The following is a 22,601-nucleotide window of genomic DNA, read 5'->3' as shown; positions in this document are numbered from 1 at the left end:
CGATGTTTCTCATCCGGAAACAAATCGATAGCGCGACAAAATGATTTCGGAGTTGCTGCGTTGACTCGTTTCAAATAACGCGGAATGTCAATGTTGATACCGCGGCGTATTTCATGATCTATTGCAAGTGCCTAATGATCACTAACATAGCTGTTTATATTAGTTTGATTTACAAATTACATATCGGATTCATATTGGCGATAAATCACATAAAGACAAATATTATAAAAGTTGAAAAAAGATAAATCAAGCATTTTATCTGATATATTGTATTTTGAAAGAGATGTGTCATAATATTTGTACGTTAATATATAGCACCAAAAATGAAAAGAAATATAAGAGGATATAAAGATAGGTAGTATCTGATTAGATTTTTGTTGAAAAAATTGATATCAGATTGATTAACGATTTTATAAAGGAAACTTGTAACAATTTTTTGTCGTTAGATGCATTGCGATAATGATTATAAATATCTATGAGTTATGTTTTATATAAGTTTGCACAATATGTATCGATTGAAAAGAAAAATATCTTCAAAGATATCAATTAGAAAGATAAACGATATATAAAGAAATGTTATCTTAGATAATTTTCTCAGAAGTATAAAATTATAATCACGGTAATTTTCAAAGTCATTTATCGACGTTATAGATTATAGAACATTGTCGGGCACTCGAGAAATCACACACGATATCTTACGACTTAAATCGTCCGCGTGCGAGTAATAAGTCTTCATGATTTACGCGGCAAAATAGGCCTATTACCATGCAGAGGAACGTGGAAGGGGGTGGGAAATCGAACGATGCACGAGGGAAATCTCGTTGGGAAAATTCGCGAATATATACCGTTCATTTGTATTTAAGTGTGGTTTTGGTTAGGAAGAACGAATGAAGCTTCCCCAAAACATACCTCTGGCACGGCGATCGTGGATCTCGCGTGGACCGAGTGTCTTGTATCGCTAAACGAAACGCTTATAGTCGCCCAATTTATATTCGGTCGATCAGCAATTTCTGTGATTATAATTTAATGTAGTTTAAAAGTAGCTTCATTGGATTATAATTACATTCTGCTAAATTTTGTATTTATATATAAAATAATATTCACTTTTATTTCGATAAAAATTATTAAATCAAGTTTAAATATAATAGTCTCATAATGTGAATATTATATATTTTTTTCTAATCACTATCTATTTTATTTTTACTTTTGCTTTTAAAGGTATAATTATTAAATTTACAAATAATTCATGAAAGAAATTCAGATAGGGAAGAGAGAATATTCTTTTTTAATGTTACACAATACTGATCAATTAATAAAAAGTATATAGGAGAAAGGTATGTCGATTTGATAGAAGAAGGTAACGGCAACTGTACGTTTGTTCGGTGATCTTATGCTGAAGGAAAGAAACGATGGTCTGCGCGGCTCCGTATCGGTCGCCGTGATGCTCCGTAGTATCCAGTGTTTTTTGCATGGGCTGTTTAACTTTTTTTATCTCACTATTTGTAGTTTAACACACGGCAACTTGGTGTCCGCGAGGTTGCAAGATTCGAGGTAAGTTTTTGGGAAGGTCGTGTCGAGACGAAAGAAAAATTTGTCCGGGCTCGATCTTTCTTTCGTTCTTAAAGGTGCTTAGTCGCGCCACGGAATTAATAAATGTACGCTTCTGGACCTCGACACTCTGCATCCTCGATGTGTATCGTGCATACAATCCTCCGCATAGAGACGTCCAATCAAATAATTGTTTTGAAATGGACGGATCACAATTTCAGTGTAAACGCGCCGATCATCCTTGAAACAGTCGCACGATTGAAGATTACGGCAAATTAAACGCGGTGATCCAATTTAATCCTCATCACCTGATTGTGTCTTTTTTACCGATTCTTTATTCTCAATTTGATAATGATTAATTCTTTTTAGCATGTGTAGGACGGGAATTGATTTCAATTAAGTAATCGAAGATGCCGAGGACATTAAAATGTGTAAAAACTTTCGATTTATATCAGAAAAGTATATAGAAAAGTGTTTAGTCTATTTAGAACATAGAATAATATTTTTTTATCGGAAAAAAAATATTCAGCAAGATTGAAAAAACATAAAATTTTGTGAAATTAAATTTGAGGTGTTTGTTGCGTAATACGAATCATCTCCTTAATCGAGAAAATATCCTGCATTGCGTATTGTACTTTTCTAAAAATTGTAACTGTATCGCACGGTCTGTTGGTTATAATAGTTGCTACTTAAAATCGTCTGCCGACTAAACTTTGTCTTAATATGAGCACTAAGAAGCGTTATTTTACGGTATAACTTGCCGAGCTTGCAAGCACGGTCTATGCATGAGAACGGTTAAAGTCATTTTTCGTGCTTGCATTTTATACGATCGCGTACCGCGCGTTTATATACATAGCAAACATCATAGAAGACTGTTGCTTCACTTTTAGTGCAATGCATGCGCCTTAAACGAGTCCCGAGTGGTATCTGTATACTTGAATTCCGGCGTATCTCGTCGAAATGCACGCCGAAGATAAGCTTTTCTCTACGTGAATTCTGCCCTCTTTTCCTTTTATTGAGGACTAGAAGGGGAAAGGTAGTCGCAATTATCGTCTACCGGCCGACTGTTGAGAGCATCGAGAGCATTTTTCCCGTAAAACACTTGCCGCTGCTTTGGAAAATATCATTTACTGATTAGCAGCTCTCCTGCATGGTGCTTGGCTATTTTACATTTGATGGAGATACATGTACCGAGTGGTTTGTGTAAAGTGACTCAATTGAATATTTTATGTTAAGTATTGAAGGATGAAGAAAAATAAATAAAGGATATCTTCAATTTTGTTCTTTCTGTAAAGATGATTTGTTTTGTTTTTTTTTTAAATGATAAATTAAATGTTAAAGTTTATAAAAAAGTTTTAAAGCGATATTTTCAAGATTCTTAAAAAAAAATAAAGCTGGCGCATATGATTTCTTTTACGTAAAATTCATCTGTGCAACGTACCTCAAAGCTTTAAAGCACCTTTTCCAGCATTACGTTCTTCTCCATTTTGATATTTTTTAAAAATATGCAATGCGGTCACTTTATGGCAAACACTTTGTATATATTTACACAAAGGACAATTGACACCTACACACGATACAAATACACGTACACTCCAGACACACACCTCTCGATGAAGCACTCTCGAACAAGAAGTTGTCATATTTATGAGCAGTAATAGTTACTTAATGACTATCGATAATGAGAAGAGCAATGCTTCTACTCACGTCTTCGGAGACGGGGTGGAAGTTTCTACTTTTATTTTCCTCGAGAGGACAGCTTGACTGTAATTTGCAATTTAGATGCTCTTTTGTACTTGAAAATATGCAGAAAATGCTAGAAGAGATTTTTTGAAAACAGGTGGACGACAAAGAATTATCCGGTGCAGAAGAGGAGAAGGAAGTCGAGAAGGCCCTGTTGAAGCCTCTGCTGTCGTTGGAGGATCTCGTGAGGTTTTCTACACTCGAAGGAACTGGTGGTGATTCCCTCAGAAACTTGTTGCAACGAGGACATGAGACAGGAGCCGAATGGCCGGGATTGGAACACGCGAACATCGGTCCCTATATTCAAAAGATGTTGGCTGCCGCTGCACCATTAGGTAAAATTAATCATCTAAGTTCCTTAATATTACAAAATGATATCGCAAATAGCTTAAAAGCTCATCAGTTAAAGAGTTAATTTATTCTTTATTTTTATCAAAGAATTGCAATTTTGATTGTCTATCAAAGTTCCGATTACAATTAAATTCTTAATAATGTTCATGTTTTTTAAATTTGAAGCAATTAATTTTTTTATATTTATTAATGTAATAATATAAATTTAACTTATAATTATATTATATTATATATGTACTTGCATATATATTTGTAGTCATATTCACTACGCGTCGAAATTTTTCCGGACTTTACAAACGCAGCTAAACTATTGAAATATTTTGATGCTCAACAGTCGCAAGTACATATATAGTATATATATAATTCACATTTGAATTATTTAAAAAGCAATTAAGATCTAGCTTCGACCGGCATTAGGCCTTTATTTCATATTATTAGTGAGTTCACGCGTCGGTCCTATGAGATTTAAATTTATAAAATTAACTTGTATATATATAAAATAATATAGTATATTGATATTCGACATTTGGGTCATTTCCAAGCGTTAGTTTATTTTGTCCATTGACTAACCAATCTGCGTCAAGAGAGGAAAGCCGAAAAGTGTATTACGCCACAATAGGACTTCTGAAATCGATAGAAGCCAGGCCCTAGTTAATCAGTTCGCCGATATTTTCTCTGTCTTTGAAGACTGCAATTTAATTTGAATAGCTTGCATCTGTATTTGAAATTATGACAAACACTGAAGAAAAACAAAAAATATTATATTGTACATGCAAGATAATCACGATTTTTGTTGAAGTCATCATTAAATCTGTATTAAAATATTTTCATATTATTTGAAATTTCTACATAAAATTCTAATTGCCTTTATCACATAAAGTCATGTTAATAATAGTTTCAATTTATACAATTCTCTCTCAGGTAAGGTAAACGTTCCAGTGACCGTACATGTCCGGACACACTTATACAAAATTTATTATTATTAATCTCAAATTCCTTTTTTTATTACAATATTATAATTTAATTATATTTAAAAATCACAATTAAATTATAATATTATATTTAAAAAAGCATTTGAGATTAATAATAACAAATTTTGTATAAATGTGTCCGGTCACTGGGACATTTACCTTAAAGAAACAACTGATTTATCTATGATTCATCTGTTAATATTTTCGAATGTAAATCTTTCTTTATACTAACATCCCGATAGAGTTAGAAGATCGGCAATAGGTAGATGTATATAGAAAAAAACACTGAGATCCTGAAAGAGGATTTTATTCTTGTGATTAAATTTATACTAAGTTCCACCTATTTTACCTTTAACAAAATAATGTATAAACAGACCTATGGCATACTCATGAGCTCGCTATTATCCCCTATCATTATCGGTACGCAAGAGAAAAGACATTACGGTTGGTTGGTACTGATTTACCTTTTTATTACCAGTATGACATATTATTAGTTATTTTAAAAACAGACAATTTTTCTAATTAAATTGCTTTAATGTATCTACATTTTTATTGCTCATTATTCGGCCTTCGACTACTTATTATTGATTAGCTTCACGAGTATGCATTTGCCAATACCGATAGACATTTATGAATCTCTACTACAAATATTGTAATAATGACGTAGGCATGGACACGCGAGATTATCGCATACCCGAAGTAATGAGGAAGCTGATGAGCGAGGACAAGAGGCTGAACAAGAACGTGAACGGTGATCAGTCACAGTCGCATCACCATCAGCACCATCCTCTCGGTGCACATCAGCAGTCACAGTCGCAGCAGCAGCGAGGGCCCATGACGAACGACGACTTTAATCCCAACATCGAGGAAGAAGCCAGCGACAGCGCTCAGGGCAGAGCGATATTGAAAATTCCGTCCTACAAGCCCGCCAGTACGCCGGGCTGTTCCAGCAAGAATGGCGAGCCGACATCCGCCGCATTCGCCCAGAGCTTCGCGGCTGCCGCCTCGAGTCCGGGCCTTCTGGAACGAGCTAGTCCAGCGTTTTCCACTACCAGCAGCCCCACGAATTCGCTGGTAGGCAAAGCGGTGGCCGTCAATTTCCGCGACGTCATCGCCAAGAGCATCAGCGTCAAGTTCCAAGAGGGTCAAACGCCTAGCGCGGCTGGCATACCAGCCGGTGTGGTTCCATCGCAGCAGGCCATGATAACAGATCCGAGTCCGTTCAAGAGGGGTCGGTATACACCTCCACAGCCGCCACAACAGCAGTCGCCGGCGCAGCAATCGCAATCGAAGCAGCAGACGCAAGAGGCGAACAAATCGAAACCGGGTACTGGCGGCAAGGGCACCAGACCTAAACGCGGAAAATACAGAAACTACGACAGGGATAGCCTTGTCGAGGCGGTACGCGCAGTTCAGCGCGGCGAGATGAGCGTGCATCGTGCTGGCAGCTTTTACGGAGTTCCGCACTCCACCCTTGAGTACAAAGTCAAGGAGCGGCATCTCATGAGGCCGCGCAAGAGGTAAGTCGATTAGTTGTTTTGATAAAAGAATTTTATCCGTCTTATATATATATATATTTCTTGTTTTTTTTTACCCGTGAAGTTACAAATAATCGGTATTGTTCATGGACGATATAATGTCTACGTGACAAATCTCAGCATGTCATTAAAAAAATTATATTTTTTAAACCATATGTCGCAAATTATTATAAAGAACATGTTATTATATTAAAAGCTAGGAATTTTAATCTGAGCTTCCTTTTCTTCTGCAGGGACCAGAAGCAACCGGACGATAAGTCGAAGGAGACTGCGACGACGGCAGCGGCGGCAGCAGCGGCCGCGGCGATGCGGCCGGGCACTGCTGGCGTTGACAAGAAGCCGCAGCTGAAGCCGCAGAAACCGTTCACACCGCCCGGCGGTATACCCGGTCCGAATGGACTGAAAATGCCTCCGTTCATGGAGGGCATGCCCCACCTGCCATTCGGACCCTTCAACTTCTGGAACCCGACGCCCTTCATGCCCTCCCCCTTTATGGGTGGCGCGCCGAACGTGCCGATCCTTCCGGAACAATATTTCGCATCGCAGAGAATGCGCGGGCTGCAGGAGCAACAACGAAACGCCACGATGGTACAGCAGCAGCATCAGCAACGAGACCGAGATGGAGTTGGCGTATCCGGAACGGCAGACGCGGCCGGAACTTCGAATTCTCGAAGCGCTTCGATTGCGAAGGCGCCGCGCGACATGGTGGAGAGCATTTACGATGGGCCCGGGGCGAACGGCAGTTTCCTGGACAATCTGATCAGGTCGAGCCTTGAGACAGGCATTCCAAGGGACCAGCGGGCGATAGGGGAGGCGAGAAACCAGCAACAGCAGTCGTCATCGCAACACCCGGAGACGATGAGTAGCAAGACCCTGATCGATCAGCTATGCAGAAACTCGAGGAGGACCCCGCTGCCGCGGATGGCGCAAGACAGTAGCGAGGACGAAAGTTATCGAGGACCAACGGGCAGGATGGTGCCAGAGAGACCGGAGCGCGTGCCCACGGTTGACCTTAGCCCTTCACCGTCGGAGAGAGGTCGCACGGAGGACGGCAGCGATCGGCTGACGTCACCACCGACACCTCTGTCGATTTCCCGAGCGGGTAGCAGGGACGAGGACAGCACCCGTGACTCGAGGATCGATCGCAGCAGCAGAGAGCGCGAGGTTCATAACGGCGGCCAGGAGGATCGCGACCGGAAGCAACCTCTGAACCTGCAACAGCAACAGCAGCAGCAACCACAGCTGAATCACTACCCGGACTTACACAACCTCTACGCCGCGTCAACTGACAAAAAAAGTGCCTGTGATAGTAAGCTTATAGTAGATCATTCGAGCCAGAAGACTCAGCCGCAGCAACAACAAAAGGAATATGCTGCCGTGAGCGGGCTGGTCGTGCAACTGCAGAGGGGCTACAACACCGCGAGCAGCAGATCCGGCGAGCCGACTAACAGCCAGCAGCCGGCGGCAGCGGCGGAGCAGCGCGGCACCGCGCTCAGCATGGAGGACTCCGTAGAGTAGACGAAAGTCAGTATCAGTTATCAGTAAAGTATACAGTTATGAGTACAGTAAACAAATGAAAAGACCCATATACAGTAAACTCACATTCCCGCCCAGATCTCTCACACGCACCGAACCCGTGCGCCTTCTCGTTGTTGCGCGCCGCGAACGGGGTTTCCCTTCGCGCTCCCACAATTTTCCCAATCTCGCCCGTGTCGGGGCAAGAGAGACGGATTCAGGAGGTAAAAAAATCTCCTCTCGCCGAATGATCGATTCGAGCACAGGGACGAAGGGAATCCTCGAATACCGTCGCCGACGCCGATAGTACCCTCGATTATCCCACCCCCCACCCCCCTCTTACCTGCTCCTCCACAACCTTTCTATTTCGATTTTTTTTGGACCGGAAGAAACCTCGAACGTTGCGAGGCAAGTCCAGTGCAAGAAGGGGAGAACGAAAAGTGGCGATGCATAAATGCTAAGCACAACCTACCGTAAACCCACTGCGATTCCACCAGTTAGCGCGTACCCGCCGTACGAACCCGCGTCCGGCTGGCCCACGGCCCCTGGCCAACCTGGTATTAGGCGCGCGTGTAGGAAAACCCTTTCGATTTACGGCGAAAATACATTTCGCACCGGAGTATACCGAGAACGTAATGGATAAAAGACACACGCGACATGTTCATCGTGCCGACTGTTCACACGCGACACACTTTAGTAGACGCAAGGACCCATTCTGACCGCGTTTCTACGAGCCCGACATTCCACGAGACACTTTACACACAAATATCTTTCACACACACCTACATATAATATACAAACGAGTACATATACGCGAGTATACAAAAATGGGGAACATAACGAGATATTTAGGCGTTGCGCGCGTCCACATGTCGTTACAGCGGCGTTGCCCGAAATCTTACCTTTCCGTCAAGCATCGCCGAATCGCATCGCGGATTACGGTATTTTGCGCCGATGCGAAATTCATTTCTATGATAGACGCGGTGACCCGGAGTCGGATACACACGAATCCGTTAAGTCCCGCGACCGTCGTGGACTTGACGGTTGAAGGATGCTTGGTCGCAACGCCGTGTGATGCACACGTGGACATATGCAACGCGAAAATGTTAGCCGTTCGATGATTATTATTACGATTATTAATTACTGCAACCACTATCAATCGGTTGACGACGACGAAAGGTCAAACGATGGAACAAAAATGCCGACGCGACAGCATATTTTTTCCTCTATGAGTGTAAAATTACCTAATGCAAAAAGAAAAAAAAACTTATTATCTACTATTTAAACACTACTTAACTAAGGAAGCGACATAATTATATAAGGAATAATATATTATATATACATATATTTTTTGGTCATTACGAACGTGTGCGAAGCGAGAACGAGCCAAGGCTTTTGTTGGCGCGCGCAGTTGACGCGTTTTTCTTTTTCACGAGGCGACAATATTTCTATAATCTCGATCATTTCGAGGCCAGCGTTTGACGTGAACGCGTCACACGTTTCGGGCGTGAACGCGGCAAAATGGGGGGAATGCAAAAAAAGTACCGAGATGTGATCTTCGTTGTTGAGAATTGCCTACAAAATTGTGAGTAATGTTCTTGATCAATGTAATGGCACATTCAAATGCCTACGTTTGTTTGTCTATAGAATTCTTTTTTTTACGGAGGATCTGTATGTATAACGAACAGTGTGAAAGATTCTAATTTTTCTAATGTTTTTTATAATTATAATATCTTTTAAATAAGCATAAAGTATTTCGAGTTTTTCGACACATAAAAAAAATAAAAAGGATTTATTTTAAGAATTTATCAATATTAAAAATAGCATTAAAATAATATCAAGTTAGAGATTTCTCAGTTGTTGTACTCGTATATGCAGTTTTAATCCCCTGTTTTACATAGATAATTTGAAGAAGAAAATAATTCCATAAGCTCTTTTTTGTGATTGAGCAATTACGGCCACGAAGATCGCGGTCTTTCGGCGTCGCGTAATGGAATTAAATCGCGGTCCGAATCCAGGTAGAGCTAGAAAGATACAAATTCAAAATCAGAACATGGAATAAGAGGAAAGGATACTGTTGCAGCGCGCGCGCGCCGGCTCTCGATTCGATTTCTCCGATACCGGAAGCGCAGACGTTTTTCTTAAAGCGCGAGACGCCCACTTTTTGATACGAATACAAATTTTCTACTGCGTAGAGGAGAAGAAGAGAAAAAAAAGAGATAAAAAGAAGCTGCGGTTGCAGCAGCGTGAGCGGAGGCAGTGTTGTATCGTTTCTTTGCAAAAGAAAAGACTTACTAAATCTAGGAATGTTTTAATCTCTGTTTTCGTTTCTCACACATCGCGGTTTCCGCGAGGGATATATATGCATTAGGAACCAGCAGACTCATCGTAACGCGTCGGGACAGATTTTGGGCAGACACTTCGAGCGCGCCTCGATTGTCCGCCGTCGGTTTGAAGTAACGACGACACGAATATCGAACGAATATCGAACGAATGACGAACATCGACGTTTCAAGCGACCACACGTCTCTCTCATTCGGTTTTCTGCGAATTCACACGGTCATGCACGTCCAGTTATGCTCGCGATTGTGATACAGAAACCATACTCGAGAGTTAAGATAAATTTTATACGATAAATTTTTAAATTCGGTGTAAACTTTTTTGAATTTTGATGAAAGTCTGAATTTTTACCAATTGATAATTATCGTAAGCAAGAAATTTTAAATGCAAACGTCGATACGATTTTTAGTCAAAATTTTGTCTGATAATTCAATTAAGATGATAATTTAATTAGAATAAACGTATTTGTAATCTAGACTTAAAAAAATATTTTCAATTTCAGCTATGTGTATATTGAAGACAATTCCATTGAAATTTATGGTTAACTTTACTTATAATTAATATATATTTTTTAAAGAAATATCCTTATAACAAAATATCCAAGTTGTATAATTAAAAGTTGAAATTTTCTTATATTTCTTAAATAATTTAACGACGTGCGCGACTGGCGTCGCATCACTTTCGGATAAAATTGGATTTTATAGAGAGATGATCCGCGATTAGTAAAATGATGATTTCGTCATTTCAGTTAATATAGCAGGCAGATCGTTGGACCAAGACGAAATTGACAGAGACGAAAGTCGGAGTAGGAAGGATCGGAGGCCAGACGAACGCGAGAAAACGGCGACAAAAAGAAAAATAAAATGGTACTGTAGTGCGGGCCAGGATTTCCTATTTTTCTCGCATAGTCAAGCGTAGTTGCGGGAAAATGACGCGAATAAATACAGAAAAGAGGAGGATAGAGCAGCAGAAACGAAAAAGGATGATCCACACGTACTCATCTCATGACTCTCTTTAAAAGTAACGACTGAAAGACTCTAGGCTGTACATAAAATATAAGGCATGTATGTTCGGTGTTTTAAAAATGCAAAAATTCCTTATTAATGCAAAAAAAATTATACCTACGAAAAAAGTAAACCATATAGGCAAGGCTACTCTCTCGGTGTTTTTTGGAACTAAACTTAAAATTTACCCTATTTAAAGCAAAAAACCGTGAATAATGTAACTTTAAAGAAAGCGCGCGTAAACGCGGAAACAAGTTATTGAGTGTAAACGTTAAGGTCTCCTTAGGGTTAAAAAAAAACAAGCTGAACAGCAACAAAGCGAAATGCAAGCTAATTATGATTGTGTGTAAACGTAAATTTAAACCTTCCTTCGCCCTGTGTCCGCTAAGTCACTTTTTAACTGTCCACCACCACACCACCGCCTGTGTCTCTCTTCCCTTTTATTCCTCACCTACTCCTCACTTCCTCACAGACACACCTTCGATGAAGTATATAAATCACCCGGTGTGATCTGATCTATTCGATGCCTCGAAGTCTTTTTCTAAACGTTCACCAGGCATTATTATGCGAAAAGGAGGGAAATATGTTTATACACTTGTTCCGACCACTAACTCACTTATCTCCTTATCATCCTCCCACAACCCAGAGCCCACCCAGAACCTATATACCCGCAAATTCGCATCACCGATACACCCAAAAATTCAAGCCCGATACCCTTTATCGAAAGATTTATCGTTAGATGTGAAAAAATGATATTTATCGTGCGGATGATAGTAAACGTGCGTACACTATGATTGTCGTTAATTCAATTACGGTTACGATGTTTCGTCGCGACGTTTTAGTGCGGTCTATAATCGGCGGATCTCAAATCTCCACGATCCATTTGGTGCAACGCGGTACGTCTTTCGGCATTTCTTTTTTATCGCGAAAGAAAAGGTGATACATCAAGGGAAGTTAGAAAGCGCGCAGGCAAATGTGGGACAAACGAGACTATTCGCGTCCGACGTCCGTGTCGCCGAAAATAATTCGCAGTTGCTACGGATACCTGTCCTTTTCATCGTATTGCTTGTAATTGGATCAAATTCGGGAAGCAGACGACGATCAAATTATTGGTGGTTTTCTCTCTATAGAATGTGTTATTCAATTGGTACCTGTAATTTTACACATTCGTTAGCTAGACGAAAATTGACCGGAATAAGAGAGTAATGTTAATACATTGCAATTAAGAATGGTTAAAATTAGGCAATGAATATAATTGGAGTCCTTTCATTAGAAGTCTTCATAAATCTAGTATAATTAATATTCGGTGAAATCAAATAATAATTTGTTGTTTGTGTAATTAAAATTCTTTGAAAATGATTAACTATATTTTTTGAAAATATTTGTTATATATGCGTGTTATAAATTTAAAAAAATGTAGACTGTAACGTATTGGTGAAATTAATCATTAATCATGCAAGGCACGTATTATACGTGTACGTTGCAACCAAGGAGGCGATTTTCGACGACGCGGACTGAAGAATAATACGCGTAAAGGTGAACGCACATAGAAGTAGAAGTAAGCAGTAAGCAGTAAGACGTAAAACCGCCATCTTTCATATGTATAGATATACTGGCAATGTTAATTGCCTACTTCGTATGTCTTACTGTTTACTACTTTTACTTCTATGTGCGTTCACCTTAAGGCTCGCTCGTGTAGTTTAGGATGGGACGATTAGGTCGCGACAATTAGTACGATCGACGTAATTAACGATACGTCCGCGTAATGATCTCCCAACGACACGTTGACGTGTCTGCCATAACAGTTTAGACTACCTACAGACGCCCGCATATACATACGTCACTTTTTTCTCTCGCGGCAACGTCGAAGATTCTCATACTGGCGCGATACTTATGAAACACCCATGCGATTTCGCGATAAAGCGCGATCGCCATCCGGACGAGCGATCGATGAGACGCGAGAGAAGGTCTCGTTCCTTCACGCAAGAAGGGAGGGATTATTGACGTCGAGGGAGATATTTGTCTATCTTTTTGGCGACTTTCTTCGAGTAAAATCTATAGAGAAACTGTCGTTCTCTCTTTAGAAATTTGCTACGCGCGATCGTCGGGGAAAGGGATATGAGAGAACTCGAGGCTAGGCATGTACCGTTGTAGACGCGATTGTTGAAGCACTGTCGATCTTTCCGTTCTTTATTTTCTGGGAGAGGTGGCGGGACGAAGGCACGACGGAAGTTTTTCTCAAATCGAAATCGTATCGTTGTTCTCCGTTATTGAGAAGTCGAGCTTAAGGTTTCTTTTATGCACGCGTTTCTATTCGTGTGCCATGCAATAGTAATTCTCGTTCGATTCTGAAGACAATTGCTAAGAAATTCAACGTTTTCTGTAACGTTATCTTTAAAATGCATATTCGAAATTATTATTCGAAGAAAATGCAAAAATCTAGAAGAAATGCGAAAGGCGTCTAAAAGACATTCGAAAGATCAGGATGTTTTTTAGATGCCCCTCCGTTATGTTTTTTTAGATATTTGTTACCTTAGAAATTTTTTTATTTGAAATACACGGTAATTATGGTACTGCGATACAATAAAACGCATGCATAAAAAATACCTTAATATGTAAGTTTGTTCTTCGCGATCGAAGAATTCAAAAGAATCCTTTAGTTCTTCGCTCCGTTCGCGCTTGTACATCCTGTCGTCTCTTCCTTCGTCGCGGGCGATACGCTAAACAATCCGGCGAGTGACGGATTGGTCGAATATACGGGGAGGTACAGAAATCTTTAAGAATTAAAAGATGATATATTATATTAAAATATCTGTGATGTAAAAAGTAACAAAATTTTGATGTATATTTTTCACAAATTATTGTAACCAGCTAGTATATATGTAATAAGATTACGGATATATATTATATATATATTATATATATAAAAAAAGAATAAAGACTATTGTAATTATGGTGTGCGCGAAACAAAGTAAAAACGAGTAAGAAGGCAAACCGGGAATTAACGGGACAAAACGAGCAAGTAGGGGAAAGATAGGGGGAGAAAGAGAGCGAGAGTAAAAAAAAGAGTGAAAGAGAGCGAGATAGATAGATAGATAAATAGGAAGGAAGGAAGACGGAAGAAGCGTGATCGCGAAATTACGTTGATCCACACCGGTGGTCAGACGGGACCAAGATGGCGGGCATCGCTCGGAAAGTCGGGTCCAAAGATTCCCGTTTTTGCGTTTTCATTTGCACATCTTTTTACGTTCTCGCGCGCGTGCTCTTTCCGCTTTTATCAGGCCTCGATCGGCAAAACGAGAGGAAACGAAGGGATTCTCACGTTCTCTTTCTCCATTCGCTTCTTTGTAAGGGGAAAGGAGAGAGAGAGAATTGAGATCCTCTCGGGCGCCCTTTCAGTTCGCGTGAAGGTAGAATGGGATTCGAACGCGATTCTGAATAATGGAAAACTGGAAGATTTGGTCCGATTGGCCCTGAAACGGCTCAATGTCAGCTACCTCACAATATTGTCACGTTTGGTATGGTTCCAGCGAGAGACGCTCGTGTGTCACGAATGTGAGCACAAAGAGACATTTATGACTTGCTTCCTTAAATAAATGATTAAATTTCATTCGGCCTCATTATCTGCTTGCTCTTTATTAATTATATATAATCCGCTAATAATTTAATAAAAAACACCTCAACAAAATGCTAATTTATTTGAGAATATTTATTTTTTATTTTCGAGGCAATGAGTTTATTTAGAAATTTAAATTTTAATAGTAAAGGTATTACATATATATTTTATGTAATATATATTATTTTAAATACGAGTATAAACGTGTAAAAAATGTTGGAAAGTATTTCAGCTATTTCTAAATTACTAAACTTGTTAAAAAATGTGTGATAACAATAAAGAAATTATTGTACTACAATCAGTTACTTAATCTAAAAGAGTATATCAAGATTGAAACATTTAATTTTGTCAGTATTTTTATTTTCAAATAATTTTTGATATTATGTGTTACTTTTATCATCGGCATCGTAAATAGAATGTCTTGTCTCCACACTCAACGTACACACGGACGTCAGCAGACGGGGTCGTGTGAAAATGGTCTAAACAGTTCCAAATTGTGCCTAAGTTATGAAGTTACGTTTTTACGACTTGCACAGTAGCACGAATGAAAATAGATGAGACTATCGTAGCAACAAACGGATTTAGTTCGAGCGCGCTTGACCGAGGGCGACAACAGCGAACGCGATAGAGACAAAAGCGGTATATAGAGTTTCTTATTAAAGTAAATTTAAACAAGGGTGTATATTACCTACACATACGTTCCAGGGCCGTCCGGCCGCCATCTTGTGTTCAACCTTATGTTCCGTTTTTTCGAATAAGTGCAATTAGGTACACGAACAGGATCCACACCCACACTCATTCACTCATTAAATACACACACATACACATACACACGTACACGCGAGACACGTTGAGAAAAAAATGGAGTAAAACGAGCTGTTACGCGCTAAGTTACCGTTTTTTAAATTCTATTTTCAATTCACGCGCATTCTCGAATGTTGGGATTTTCGTGATCAACGAAGAGCTGGCCTGTCATTCATATAGGGATACACGCACACATAAGCACACACGCATACATGAATACACAAACACACACACGAGACATATATACGCAATCAAGCGACCGACGTCGATTCGACAAAAAAAGGTCTTCCCTCGCGTACGCGCGGATCTTCCTTTAAAATTGATGATACACTTAGACGTGTAGCAAAGAAAAATCATTTTGTGCTTAATCTAAATTACCGGCTACGTATTCGTGTTTCTATTCCCTGATACCATTGAGATAACCAGGATTATTCCGTGTGATTGATCTCGCTCGAGTTTCACTCCAGGGATGATATTCGTCCATCGCCATCGTCATAATTTCGTGTTCATTATTAATGATCTTTGCTTTATTTTTAAGTTATGCTTTTTTTTGAAAAAATATTAATTACTCATGAATCAAGTATAATTTTTTATTATTTAAAAATACGATTCCTGTGAAATTACCATCAAAAGCGTATCATTATAATAGGAAAGATATTTATTTGATTGGAAATTAATATTTGCCTATTTGTAAAAATAATATTTATCTGATTGAAAGCGTAGACTTACTTGTGTGTGTGATTGGAATTAAATTTTATTAAAATGAACCATTATAATGCCTATCTTTATACAAATCTTTTGTCCGCGTGATTGTTAATAATCCGTGGTTGTTAATAATAACACGATTTATTCCGTTGGCAAGAAACAATTTGTGTATTATATTTATCAATTTTAAATTACAAAATATTATATACCTACATATATAAAAATATATAGAAACACATCATGATGAGTTATTAGTTAATGAAAAAATTGGAGGAAATATAAATAGATAATCTAAAATTTGGAGGAAGATCCGCGCGCGTTCACGAGCCGACAAGTCCACGCGAGTTCGCCTGAACCAATGTAGTAAATCGAAAAAGTCTCCTCCGTTGTCGGTCGAGGACTCGGTACCTTCCTGATCGGCTTTAATAAGCTTGTAATCCGTAAGCTTTTTTCAGTCACGAAGTGACTCTAAAGGCACAAAAAGGTTCGATGAGCAAGCAGCGTCGTATACGTTGATCGACCGCACGCGTGTTGGAGACCGTAAAATAAATTAAGAGAGGAAAAAAATAGAAACGGAGTACCGACCGAATTGTGTTCAACTGGGCGAATCGCCACCGTCGTCTCGACGTCGGACCGCGGATACACGTATCATAGATAGGGTAGATAGATATACGACGAGCAAGTCGGAAGATTTGAACGCGAGAATGGCAACATGGGGAAACCGGTGCTGAAATCTCGTCTCCGAGGGCGCGAAGAAGGCGAAAGCTCCTTCGTATCGCGACTGCCGAGAGTATCCCCGAGTGCAACTCGCGACAGCTGGAAATGAACGAGCTCTCCGCGAGATTGTATATTTTCGTTTTATATTTCGTTTCCGTGCTATTCGGATAATCCCGAGACATCCTTCAAAGACAAAATTTTACTTTTCTTGCATTTTTAATTAGCTAAAATGAATACGAGCTAATTCTACTTCCCGAATTGCAAGAAGCAAAATCGCGTGAAATAACAGGCTTGATAATTCTTCATGCACTGATTAGATTATATATGTACAATGACTTATCTGTTAATTTACTGTGTATAATCAACTACAAAAATAGAACAAATTGGCATATCGATTTTTTAATTTTTTTTAGCTTCTTCGCTATCGGCTAAATTAAAGTCGATCTGTTAATAATTCGCAAAACATTTTTTAATCTTCAATATTTATATGTGATTTTAAAATTGTTACGAAAGAAAAAATTATCTGATTTATAAAAGTATCGAAATTATGTTTTCGACAGTCGTAGATCTCATTCTCGCTAAAAGGCCGATCGGAGGCGATCGTTTTCGGCACCGACTCAGCCTAGACTTTTCGACTAGTAACGATTAGGTAAATGGCGCTGGTACTACGCAGCTAGCATCGATGGTACTCGTAGTTTGGCGCTTTGGTTGTTTATATATCGTGTTCTTCTTTTTCTATATGCTATCACTATCGCCAGACCCGGCCTAGCTGCGCAAATCGCCAAGATCATAATAAGCCGAGCCATATCGTAGAGACGAGAACTTTTTCGTCGACGACGAGTGCCGATACTGTCGAGGAAACAAAAGTTATCTAATATTTCTGTTATTATTTATATCACGTAATATTATCGAGTTTACGTGAAAAATGTAACGAGATTCGATCGTAACAAACATTTAAAGATACATCATAAAAATATTTGACAAGGAATGGACAGAAGTGTCCTCCTTCGATCTTAATAAGCTTTGAATATGTTGTTTTTTTTAGATAAAAATGAAAGACGAGTTTTTTTATACGTCCCCTTTTTTATATTTTACACTTTTAAGAGGTGCAACACCTTTAAACAAAAATCGGTTATTTTATTTTGAATATATTGTCTGCTATGAGAGATAGGTAAAAATGGTTTAAATAAAAATTGAATAATGCAGGTACAACGAAATTGTACACATTTTTTTATGTGACATCATTAGTTGAATTATGTAGATACAAAAACTGGAATATATGTTACATTTATATTAATTATATGAATTGTTTCATATACAAATGAAATTAGTATCTTACGAAATTGTAAATTTTTTAATGTTGCTTTGGTTTAAAACCAACGAGAGAAATCAAATCACAAAGAATAGAATAAAAATTAAAAGTTAAAAACTACTGAAGGTAAAAAATGAATGATTATGAGAATGTTGGAAATAAAGTTGACACACAATGAAGGCATATATTGTTGGATAAGCAATAGCAAAAATGTTGTCGCTATACGAATGTTAATTCAATACCCGACATCGAGTATTAGTCTCTACGCTACGATTTTATAAGTATATTGATATTTGAAAAATTTATACTAATATTTATACTTTACACACATAATAATTTTATTTTTAACTTGTAAAAATAAATTATATGAAATTCTTATTTGTCGCGTTTTTATTATTACGTAAACATATCTTTTGGTACTTAATTTGGTATTATTTTTGTGGAAAAACATATAACAGACGTCGTAAATAATATACAAATGTTTTACATTATATACAATTGTTTTTATTCTTGAGTTTTTCACGGAGAGAATAAAGATTCAAAAAGATACAATATATACTATATAATATATATATTTGTCACTTTAAATACAATAAGCATATAAAATAAAGTGTTAATATTTCTTAAATATAATTAATATTTTTATTTTAAAAGATGTGTAGTATATCTCTACAATTTATTATGTATAATATTTTTAAGATAAAATTCAATTTAAAAAATATAGTAATGAAAAATATAGTAATGCTGCTATTTACTGCTTTTTATTTCAATTTGATTGAAATTCCTATTACAAACACAGAAATAGAAATAAACAAGAAAATAGAAAATATGCTACAAGAAATGTATAAGGAATAAATTTAAAATTTAAGAAGAAGAATTTCTTGATTTTGATAATTCTTTTGCTATACAAGAAGTAAAATTAATAGAACAGGAAGAATAGAATAAAGAGTATTGTTTTAATCAAAATTTATAAATGGAGAGATATATATATATATATACCAGTCAAAATATAAAAATATGGAAAACAGAAATATAAAAGAAAAGCCGTGGAAATCTGATAATACCGTTAGGCTTGATAACGTAAAACATAAATTTTGGAAAGTAATATCACTATACTAATTACGAAGATGGAAAGAAAAAGTAAACAAGATCAGAACTACATTAGAGAAGTTGACAAGAATTTCATCGTACACATTAAATAAATTCCAAGAAAGTCTAGAGAAAGTAGCAGTTATTATTTATAACAGTGATATTGCTCGATGAGGATCTTCAAAGCGCAACAGGAGATTAATTTTCCAGGATTTACAGTATCGCATCAATAAGTAAAAAAGCTTAAGATGGCACAATATTGTATTCCAAGTCACAAATTTGTAAGAAAAAAATTATTCAATTGAAAGAACATTTGGAAGCAGAAAGCAATAAATTTATTGAAAATGTTAAATGTTATATTACACGCCTTGCGAATTTTTGGAAATTTATAACGTGTAATATAATATTTAACATTTTCAATAAACTTATTTCTGTCTGCTTCTAAATATTCTTTTAATTGAATAGTTTTTTTTATTAAAAATTTTGTGACTTTGAGTATAACATTGTACTATCTTAAATTTTTTATCTATTGATGTGGTGCTGTAAATCCTGGAACGTTAATCTTTTGTTGTGCTTTGAGGATCCATCGAGCAATAATAATTACTCCTTTCTCTAATAGACTTTTTTGGAATTTATTTAATGTGTACGATAAAATTTCTTTCAGTTTCTCCAATTTAGTTCTACATATATCTCCTTACTTGTTCCATCCATATTTGTAATTAGAGTAGTAATGTTACCTTCTGAAATCTATGTTTTACGTTGTCGCGTGACTTTGACTGTATCATCAAGTTTCTGATATTCCACGGCTCTTATTTATATTCGATTGCATATCATAATTTTACATACTATATTTCTTCATGATCGATCTTTCTTTTTTTATTCTTGTTCTATTAATTCTGCTTTTGGAATATCAAAAGAATTTTCAAAAAATATCAAGAGACTTTTTTTCTTCAATTAAAAATCTGTTCTCATATATTTCTTATAGCATATTTTCTTTTATTTCTGTTTCTATATATTTGTAATAGAAGTTTCAGGCAACTTTAACACTTTTTACGGATTGAATTGCATTTTACCTTAAAAATTATACAATTGTAGACATATACACCTCTTTTAAGATAAAAATAATAATTTAAAAAATAATAATACTTTATTTTATTCTTATATTATATTATTTGAATATTTAAAATAAATATTTTAATTTATTTTTAAAGTATATGTAATATACATATATTGTAGTACTATAATAAAAACGCGATAAATAAGAATTTCATATATTAACTTATTTTTACAAGCTGAAAATAAAATTATACGAGAGGTGTAAATATTAAAATAAATTTTTAAATATCAGACTTACAGAGTCGAAGTGACTGAAACACGATGTCGTGTACTGATAACATTTGCTTAGTGACAACATTTTATATTACTGCTTATTCAGTGACATATATCTACATTATCTACCAATCTTAGTTTCAATATTCCTTTTACCTTCGATCGTCTTCGACCTACAATTTTTTATGATTTGATTTATCTCGTTGGTTTTGAATTAAAACAATATGACATTAAAAACAATCTACAATTTCATATGATTTTTTGTACATGAAAGTATCATGTAATTAATATCAATGCAACATCATAGTTTTTGCATCTGCATAATTCAATTGATGTTGTTACATAAAAAATGTGCATAATTTCGCTGCGTGTGTCATTCAGTTATTTGACTTTCAATCTCAACGCTATGATCTAATTCAATGTTCTGTAAGTGTTGTCTAGTCGTGCGCGATAAAAACTTCCGTTATTATATGCAGAAACGTTCCCAAAATAGATTTGTTTCTATCTTTATCTTTTGTTACGCGAAAATGCGACCATGTTGTGTAAAGAATTGAGTACATAAATGAGTACGAATATAGAGTATAGAGGCATACAGAGGCGATTGTAATTCATTCATGATAATATTTCGGAAAATAACTTTGATTGAATTCGTTTAAAATAACCTTTAATTTGATTAAAATTTTGAAAAGAAAGTGAAGTAGTGATACAAAAGACGTATACAAAAGAATAAAAAATATTTTTTAATTATATTAGGCACTCCATTCAATTTTTATTTCACACGAACATTTTTTCTTTCACAGTTTTGGCAATATTCGCTTTTAAATTGAATTTTGAAACCGACTTTTTTTAAAGAAATGTTTCGTCCTTTAAACAAATGGGCAAATGGGCACGTATAAAAAATCTATTTCTTATTTTTGTCTAAAAAATAATATATTTAGAGCTCATCGAAAGGGTAAAGGCATTTTCATGCCTTTACTTTGAAATAAATTCCAATTAACTAAATTCTAATCTTTAGACGTTTTTTTTTAATTTTTGCTATTATTTGAAAACACATGAGTGTGCAGAGGTAAGCACATTCTTTAATTAATAAAATCGAATTACATATCGGAAAATCGATCGTCGGTACTCTAATCAAATGTTAGTACCAAAACGTCGTAGACCTGAATACGCCGGAGAGCTTCAAAGTACGACCAATTAGTTTACGGACCAAGTACGCTGAATCACCGGTAATAAATCAATCAAAAGACATATACACACGCTGAGAGAAAAAAAACGCGTAAGTTCTCTCGTCTCGCGCGTGCTTTTCGCTGTTCGGTCTCGGCGAAGACAATTCCGAAAGCAGTCAGGTCGGGTCTCCTTTACGGGCAACAATGGTTTTAATGGTTAATTAAGAAAAGTGACTATAATCGAGGGAGAGGTGATTTAAGGAAACTAAGCATCCGATCCTCGGAAGGTCCCCGAGCCCTTCCTCCGCACTACCCCAAACAACCCTTACAACAGGATTAACCCCCCGCCAATGGAAACCTCCGCGCAATCCCACGCTCTTATTACAGCTTTCATCCACAGCTAATTCCCCCGGCCGCATTCGCATACTCGGCGACACGCGAAACAGCATACCAGAAATAACAGTACACGCAGTCTGCTCTCTAACATTACAGCTACAACAACATTGCAACAGCCTCCCGATACCAGTCGTCTCCTTACAGTAACAGACGGGCCGCCTAAACGGGATTGACGGGTTGCTACGATCGCGACAAACGCGAATAGTAAAATTCGCTAGATACGTGCGACGATTAATCGATTAGACGACCAATCGATAATGGAGCATATCACGAGGAACCGGTCGGTCGACGGGAACGGACGCGGGGTGTTCTCGGTATCGAATAATCCAACGGGAATTCAGTAGTGCGAACTTGAACGATTAATTGCATTATTCGTCGTAACAATTGATTCATTGTTTGTTCTACTTCGAAACATCCAGTTTGGTTCTCCTTCGAGACTGATACGGAACCTCGAATC

At 37.3% G+C, this 22,601-nt stretch overlaps 1 protein-coding gene across 2 annotated transcripts in view; it reads left to right on the top strand.

Moving 5' to 3' along the window:
• Positions 1 to 22,301, top strand: part of Eip93F (Ecdysone-induced protein 93F) — a 56,685-nt gene extending 34,384 nt beyond the window's left edge. Inside the window, exons 7-10 of one of the 2 annotated variants that reach the window (XM_018455477.1) lie at positions 3,389 to 3,626; positions 5,281 to 6,133; positions 6,385 to 7,675; positions 22,289 to 22,301. In XM_018455477.1, coding sequence (XP_018310979.1) covers positions 3,389 to 3,626; positions 5,281 to 6,133; positions 6,385 to 7,669 — 2,376 coding nt within the window. In that variant the 3' untranslated portion in view covers positions 7,670 to 7,675; positions 22,289 to 22,301. Of the gene's footprint in view, positions 1 to 3,388; positions 3,627 to 5,280; positions 6,134 to 6,384; positions 7,676 to 10,754; positions 11,322 to 22,288 lie in introns of those variants that run through there. The other variant, XM_018455476.1, reaches the window with a different exon arrangement.
• Positions 22,302 to 22,601: the final 300 nt, after the last annotated feature.

The sequence above is a fragment of the Mycetomoellerius zeteki genome, unplaced genomic scaffold (genome assembly GCF_001594055.1).
Source record: "Mycetomoellerius zeteki isolate Tzet28-1 unplaced genomic scaffold, Tzet1.0 scaffold481, whole genome shotgun sequence".
Lineage (NCBI taxonomy): Eukaryota > Metazoa > Arthropoda > Insecta > Hymenoptera > Formicidae > Mycetomoellerius > Mycetomoellerius zeteki.
Note: the sequence above shows the minus strand (reverse complement) of the source record. Positions and strands in the feature narration are given on the sequence as shown.